Source organism: Pipra filicauda, unplaced genomic scaffold (genome assembly GCF_003945595.2).
Source record: "Pipra filicauda isolate LSUMZ 115617 unplaced genomic scaffold, ASM394559v2 scaffold326_size819446_pilon, whole genome shotgun sequence".
Taxonomy (NCBI): Eukaryota; Metazoa; Chordata; class Aves; order Passeriformes; family Pipridae; genus Pipra; species Pipra filicauda.
The window spans coordinates 394,790-402,150 of NW_024104450.1; the positions used below are offsets into that span (position 1 = coordinate 394,790).

General features: G+C 54.9%; 1 protein-coding gene and 1 pseudogene across 2 annotated transcripts; both read left to right on the forward strand.

Annotated features, from left to right (window-relative positions):
- LOC113989372 (maestro heat-like repeat-containing protein family member 1) lies at nt 1-5,835 on the forward strand. 2 transcript variants are annotated; one of them, XM_027723873.2, is made up of 16 exons: nt 1-105; nt 196-485; nt 726-790; nt 902-1,051; nt 1,232-1,386; nt 1,727-1,874; nt 2,089-2,273; nt 2,363-2,500; nt 2,946-3,060; nt 3,477-3,614; nt 3,884-4,060; nt 4,194-4,349; nt 4,489-4,590; nt 4,759-4,861; nt 5,137-5,193; nt 5,503-5,835. In XM_027723873.2, the coding sequence occupies exons 2-16, from the start codon at nt 242-244 to the stop codon at nt 5,649-5,651; spliced, it is 2,082 nt and encodes a 693-aa protein (XP_027579674.1). In that variant the 5' UTR covers nt 1-105; nt 196-241; the 3' UTR covers nt 5,652-5,835. The 2 variants fall into 2 exon arrangements, with proteins under 2 accessions (XP_027579674.1, XP_039239743.1); XM_039383809.1 differs by having other exon boundaries at nt 9-105; nt 206-485.
- A 228-nt stretch (nt 5,836-6,063) lies between these two features.
- Nucleotides 6,064-7,070, forward strand: LOC113989373 (annotated as a pseudogene).
- The last annotated feature ends 291 nt before the right edge of the window (nt 7,071-7,361 follow it).

The following is a 7,361-nucleotide window of genomic DNA, read 5'->3' on the forward strand; positions in this document are numbered from 1 at the left end:
GGCAGCGATACCCACGGTTCCTGAAGGACATGATAGAACATCATGGAACATGACAGAACATCATGGGATATGACGGAACAGCCTGGGATATGATGAAACAACATGGTATATGATGGAAAAACATGGGACAGAGTGGTGATGTGAGGATCCCTCACACATCTGCCTTGTTCCTTGTTGACCCTCTGTTTTTGCTAGTTACCTCCAGTCCCTGTGTCAGGAACCCTTAAGGCTAGAGAGTGGGATGGCAGCAAGACCTCAGAGTGTGCCCGGACAGGCCGGGGTAAAGAAGGAGGAGGAAGGCCCCGCGGTTGCGCCTTCTCTCCCATCCCTGGGTCAGGAACCCTCAAATCCAGACAGCAGGATGGCAGAGGGACAGTCCAATGTGACTGGACCAGCCAGTCCAGTGAACGAAGAGGAGGAAGGTCCTGGGTCTGCCCCAGAATGGCCACCTCAAAAGATGGAGGAGTTCCAGCCGCTGCGGGCAGGTGAGTAGCAGAGCTGGGACACAGGGCTAGTGGCTGCAGCCAGCCTGGCCCCGTCCCATCCCCTGTAGACATCCCCAGGAAAGGGGAGAAAAAGGGGATAGGACTGATCCACATGGCAGTCGTGATCCATTCATTGATCATCTGGAGGCTGGCTCTGATTGGGGAGCACAGCTTTGGGGAGGCTTGACTATATTTTCCAACCTTTCCCATAGCCCCTCAGTTCTGCTTGCTCTTTGTCAGATCCGGTTGCAGTCCTGACAGAAGAGCAGGAGCTCATCCGTAAGCGTTTCAGCAGTAGAATACAGGTACCTGCCACCATCCCTGCCTGGGCTGGGCATGCTCTTGCTGCTTAGCTGAGCATCGCCATTGAAGGTCTTGATGGGACAACTCTCTCTGCCTGGCCCTTCCTTCTACAGACCTTTTGGAAATTTGTCAAGACCACTGAACGTGAAGAGATGGCCATCACAGCCATCGAGGGCATGGCAAACTCTGACTCCTATAACCCAGAGGCTTGTGCTGCCATGCTGAATTCGCTTGTGCAGAGTGACATTCCCAATTTGAAGCGCGTAAGTAGCCTGTAGCTGAGGCTCAGGCCTCCTGCGGATTGTGTGCCCCCTCAAGTTGGGTCCTCTGGGCACCCACTCAGAATCCTCCCGGGCCATCATGGTGGAGTGGGAATGGAAGCAATTGTCTACAGAAGCTGAGGATATGGCTCATTTGGCAACTCTCTCCCACGTCTCCTCCAGGTGCCAACGATTGTGGCATATATCTACCGGTGGCTCAAGACCAACACAGATCTGTCTGCTGAGCACAGGCTTGACAAGAGCCTTCTGAAGCTGGCACAAGCACACCCCAATGATGTGGTAGTGACCCTCTTGTGCTGTGCCCCTTCATGTGACAGGTATGAGGCCCACCTGCCTTGGGGGCTCAGAGCTCACCAGCCTTTAGAGCCCATCACCCTGTAGAGGCCATCCCATGTGGGCTGCCAGACTGATGGATAGTTCTAGGACCCTCTGCCTGCTCTGTTTCCCAGCTTTGGCATGTCAGCCCCAGAGCCTGCTGCCATGCTTCCTCCCTGCCCCTAAAGGCACTGTCCCTACCCACAAGGGTGGTCTCGCTGGTTGATGCTGGTGAAGGGCTGTGGGCAGAGGCAGGGCTGGCAGCCAGCTTGGACTCTTGTGGCTGCCCAGGCCATGATGCTGTGGCCGAGACTCCACTGACAGAGAGCTCTGGACCTGCAGAGCTGCTGTGTCCATGTGGAAGGTGATGGTGTCCTCGAGCAGGACTGCAGAGGTGGTGCTGTCGGAGCTGCCCTGTGTGCTGGAGGACTGGCCGCTGCACAGCACATGCACCTCCGAGGGGGAGAGCAAGGAAGTCTTTGCCCTGGCTGTGAGTTTCTCACCAGGCCTTTTCTTGCCCCTCTCTGCCCCTCTCTCTTGGGTCTCCACCCTCCCCCACCTCTCTATTTCTCTGCCTCAGGCACTAGGCTGGAAGCCTGGCTTAGGGGCAGGTTCAGGGGCAGTCAGACTGGGTGCTGACCTGGCGCCTCACCTGACCCAGAGTAACGCCTGAGCGTGGTCTCTGGGTGTTTTGTTTTTTGCAGGCAACCAGGGCACTGTGGGAAATCATCCGGGTGCCCCTGTCCCCACAGGCATCATTTGTGGTCCCCTGCCTCTTTGTGGCTCTGCTCGTCCAAGTCTTCTGCAGCACAGAGCAGATGCCAAGTAAGATCAATTTCTTCTGGAGGAGATGCCGGCAGAGGCACCACCATCCTGCCAACCCCAACAGGTGCTCCATTCCAGTCCTTCCGTCCCTCCCATGCTTCTGGGGCTGAGGCCAGGGCTCCCTGCATTATCTGAGCTGTGTTTTACACACAGGTTTGCAGTGCTGACGGTGAAAGCACTGTTGTGTCGCCTGCAGCTTGAGGATGTGGTGCTGGCAGTTGAACGTAAGAAAGGCTGGGACACCCTGCTCAGCACTGACACCCACCGCTATGCAGTGGGTCTGTTGGCCAGGTGAGATCCTCCTTCTCCTGACTACCCCCATCATTTCTTCCCTGCAGACAGGGAGCCTCACGCAGTCCCTGTCATCATGGGTGAGAGGGACTTGTCACCAGGGGATGGCCCAGCAGACAAAAAGGGAGAGGCAAGTGCATAGGAGCAGCCACCTCCCAAAGCATCAGCATTCCCTCCTGTGGGGCCTAGACTGATGGCACAGAACAGGGGGTCTGTGCAAGCAGCCCCACCGAGGGCAGCCTGCAGGTTGCACTGAGGGCCAGTAACAGAGCCTGGGGAACTTTCCTAAGTGTTTTTCCGGTGTCTTTCCCAAAAGCAACCTTCTGGTGTTGGGCACTGCCTTTCTCTTGGCGAGGGATCGTGGGGAAAGACCGGAACTCTGGGAGTCATCCTGGGAGAGATTTGCCCACCCTACTCAGGGTTGACAGTGTCTTCTTCCTGCCAGAGAGATGCATCGTGTCTCCAGGCCCATGCGTGAAGGGATTGCACGCTACCTGCTCACGCTGTTCACCAGGGAGGAGTCGCACTGGAGGGTCCCTGCCATGGCATTCCTTGTTGAGGTGAACCTAGTGGCAAGCGCTGCCTTGCTGAGCTGCCTCCTGCCACTCTACCCTCTCGTAGCCACTGCTGTGGGGGGAGCCCAGTCAGCGGAGCTGGGGCAAAGGAGGGGTTCTGCTGTATGACCTTGGCCCCTTGCTGCTGGGATGACACTTGTCTCTACCTGTATTTCCTGCCAGCCTGGTACCAGCCCTCATTTGAGGTATGGCTCCTCAAGGTAGAGGAATCTGAGGCTGCTGAGGGCGGAAGAGCATAGCAGAGTTGGCAAGAGATTTGCACAGGGCAGGGAGCCCAGGAACTCTGCACAGCCTTTGGGCTGGGCTGCCTGGGGTGCTGCCCATGGCCCATGCCCTATACAATGCTGGGGTTCTGCTGGCCGAGTACTCCATTGTTGTGTGATGCAACCTGTGTCTTTCAGATCCTGAACTGCCTTGAAACAGAGAAATTGGTTGACACCATCCTGCAGCTCATGACAAGTCACCTGCAGAGTGACTGCAAAGAAATGCGTCACCTGGTGCTCAGAGGGCTCCTCATGCTCTGCAAGAATCCCTTGAAGGTGAGAAGGGGGCAGCTGCCTGAAGTTGTGTTGGCAGTGTGGGGCTGGGTGAGGAAGGCTGGGTAATGAAGTATCTTGGACTTGGCTGGGCTTTGGGAGCTTTGGCAGCTGCTCCCAGCAATCCTGCCTCCCCATTCAGCTGCTTGATTCCTTTGAGGCAGGCCTTTGGACTCTGAGGCCGGAGGAAGCAGCGTGGGACTGCACCACCAGAGTGGGTTTGGTGGAGCAGCCTTCCATTGTGTCACAGCACATCATTGTGTTTCACACAGGCCAAAAGGTTGCAGGGCCTTACTAAAAGCCTCATGGAACTACTGAAGGATGTAGATGGGGAGCTGGTTGAGTTGACCCTCCCTGTGCTCAGCAAGGTGCTCCTGGACAGAGATGTTCCGATTGCCACCCCCATCGCTCTGCAGCTGGGTGAGGCACTGCTGCCACTATTTGACAATGTAAGACTCTGCGCCCCCTACCATGGCTGCTGTGTGCTGCCAGGAAATTTTGTGCTATGTGGATTTTCAGGCCCAGGCCCAGGTGGGTCTGGAGCAACCAGTGCTAAGGTCTTGCCCTCCTTCTTTCCACAAGGATGCCAGCCGAGTTCGACTGCTCTCCATTCACCTCTTTGGAGACATGATAGTCTATGTAGAAAAAGAGGGGAAAAGGCACCTGAAGACGTGTGTGCACCAAAGTCTGCTCCCACTCTTCTACCACCTGCATGATGAGAACCAGTGTGTGGCAGAGGTAGGGATTCTGAGCTGCTGATGACTCCATGGGAGGTGGCTCAGCTGCCTCCAGCCCTGGTGACTCATGGACTGCAGCTCTCCAGCCTCCTCCTGGCTCTATGCTGAGGTACCACCTCTCAGTCTCTGCTGTTCTCCAGGCCTCTCTGGAAACCCTGCTACGAGCAACCAAGTTTCTGAAGAAGAGGAGGTTCATGCAACTGCTGGAGAGGGAGCAGCCATGGAGATTCAGCGAGTGTCTAGTAAGGACAGTTCCAAAGCCCCAAACCCAACCTGAACAAGCCCTCTGCCCCTAATACCCAGTGTGTGGGGCTGGCAGCTGTGCTCCTGCCCACTGCTGCACCCATTGCTAGCTGATCAAAAGAAGAGCTGTGCCAACCCTTCCCTGTTTCCCCTTGTGCTCTCTCCAGCTGTCAGAGAGCAGGAGGACAACAGACGAGTACCGACGCCAGTCCCTGACATACTTGGAGAGCTCACAGGAGTCCATGAGAGAGACAGCTATCAGGTTCATCGGTGAGCCACAACCCCGGGGTCCCTCTCTGCCCCACTGCAGCTCAGCCCCAGCCCTGGTTGCTACACTGGCAGCAGGATTCAGCCCAGTGGCTCTGGACCCCCAACTCCAAGTGCAGGGTCATGACCCCTACCACCCTCTCACACCCCTGAGTATCATGATCTGGACTGGTCCTGGGCTCAGCCAGGCCAGAGGAGGAAGGTGTGTGGCCAGGCTGGCAGCACTCATGTCGTGGAGCTGTGCCACTGGGGACATGACAGGCTGTGTGTGTTCCTAGGGCTTGCTGGACAACATATAAGGGGACAGCAGGAAGAGTTCCAGAACATCTGTGATGGTGAGTGAGGGCAGTGGGGTGTCAACTGGGGCTGATCAGGAAGGGGTAAAGAGCCTGGGCAGAGAGCTGCAATCCCTGCCCCAGCTGGGAAGAGCTCTGCTCCCTGTGCAGTTAAGGGATTGAGCAGGGCAGAGCAGAGAGAGATTTCAAGGGCATGTGAGGTATTTGTGGCCAGCATCTTCCAGCTGATCCTATTGGGCCCTACTCCCTCCTGATCATAGAAAGAGCTGAGTGGGATGGTCCTGCCAGAACTCCAGGGGATCTCACAAATCTGGAGGCTGATCTTGGTGCCATTCTTCTGTGTTCCAGCCCTTGTAGGGATGACAAATGACATCAGCCCCTCCATCTCAACCCTGGCCGATCAAACACTGCACATCCTAAGAACTGCACCAAGACATCGGTTGCCCTTCAGATTCCAGTTGCTACAAGATAAGCTCCGCAGGATATGGAGGAGATAGCCTTCTGTCTGGATCATCAGCTTCCTGTGCTTCCCAAGCTCTGATCAGAGCTGATCCTGGGAGCTTCATCTGCTGGGGCCATCTAAGCCTTCTGGGAAGGCCAAGAGGCTCCTGGCGTCTCCTGAACCACAGGACAGCTTTCTTCCACCCTGGCACAGGAATATAAGAAACATGTTATCATATACAGAGGGCCAGGAGCTTTTTATTTTGGTCCCTGGTATCTGCAGGGCAGTGGAGAAGAGGAGAAAAAGGGTCCTTGTACAGCAAGTGACCTAGGCATGCAATATGGTAGGAAAAGTGGCCAGAAGATCCTTTACCCTTTGGTGGTTCAGCTGAAGCTTTAGTGTTTCTAAGAGAGCTGATGGGCAGATCCCAGAGATGTGGGGAATCCCTGAGAAACTTGTCCTTGGAGATGTCCATGAATGGTCTCCCAGCCATGAACTACCGTCTGTGTCCTAACTGGGTATTGCTGGCTGGATTGTTGAGAGGTCTGAGGGGCCATTTCAGCTGGCTCCTGTGGAGCTCCTTCAGGGCTGCACTGCTGCAGGGTGGGTAGACCAGGCATGGGTGGTGGAGAGTGGTATCACTAAGTGGTGCACTTAGTATCACTAAGTGGTGCATTGTGGCATCGCGGGGAAATGGATTGTAGTGCAACATCCCTTCCTGCTTATACTTGGGAACCAGCAGAGTCTGGGCCAGTTCAGCTCAAGCCAGGACTCCTGTCAGGCAGGACTGCTAATGGAAGCAGCTCCTGGTCCTCAGCTCTCCCCAGCCTGCTGCGACAAGCAGGTATCGCCCTAGGACAGGCTGCACCTGCCCTATTTACCAGGACACTTGGAAGGACATGGCTTCTGCTCTGCCCTGTTGACATCAGTTCTGCCTGGGCTGTATCCTGCGATGGGCCAAGGAGAAATCCATTGTTCCCATTCTGCAGAGGAACAATAGAGGCTGTCAGGTTTTCTGAGCAGGATAAACAGGACTATCTACAGTTTGCCATCATCCAAAGAGTTGCAAGATATCAGTACCCTGGCAGGGATTGCTTCCAGCCACCTGACTGAAAACAGCCCCCATTACTCTGTGGTACCCCCTCTGTCTTCTCCACAGGGGACACTGTCCCCAGCTGAGCAGGGGGCTGCAGAGCCATAGCCTGTGGGTGGCCTCCTGCCCGAGATCTGGGCAGAGTTTTAAAAAGGACAGTGTCAGCTCCGGGACCCCATGTGGCCTTGGCTGTGCCAGAGGCTGGAGGGAATACACTATGAGTAGTGGTGGCTGGTAAAGAGTTCACAGAGCAGCATCCTGTGCGACCTCTGTGCCTATGGCCCAGATGCCAAAATCTTAGTTCCAATACTACAGCCTCTCTTCAATGTATATACTGAACCTCTGGTACATGGCCTTGTCAATGTCATTGCTGACCAATAACCACTGGGGTGATCGCGCCAGAGAAGTCACGAGTGAAAGGTTCACCAGACCTTCGTCAGCCTCATAGCTAATCATATGTCAGAAGTTTTTACTATTTAAATAATAAACTGCAATAAAACAACAATTTAAAAAAAAAAGGATATGGAAAGAAATTAAAGCCTTCATAGCTGCTGGCTTTCCTCATGATCCATGGTCTATGGATACACTAATTACATTCTGACACAGTCTTAATTGCACTGCCTTGTTGGAGGCTGACCACAAAGCCTTATATCTTAAATGAGCACTGACTAA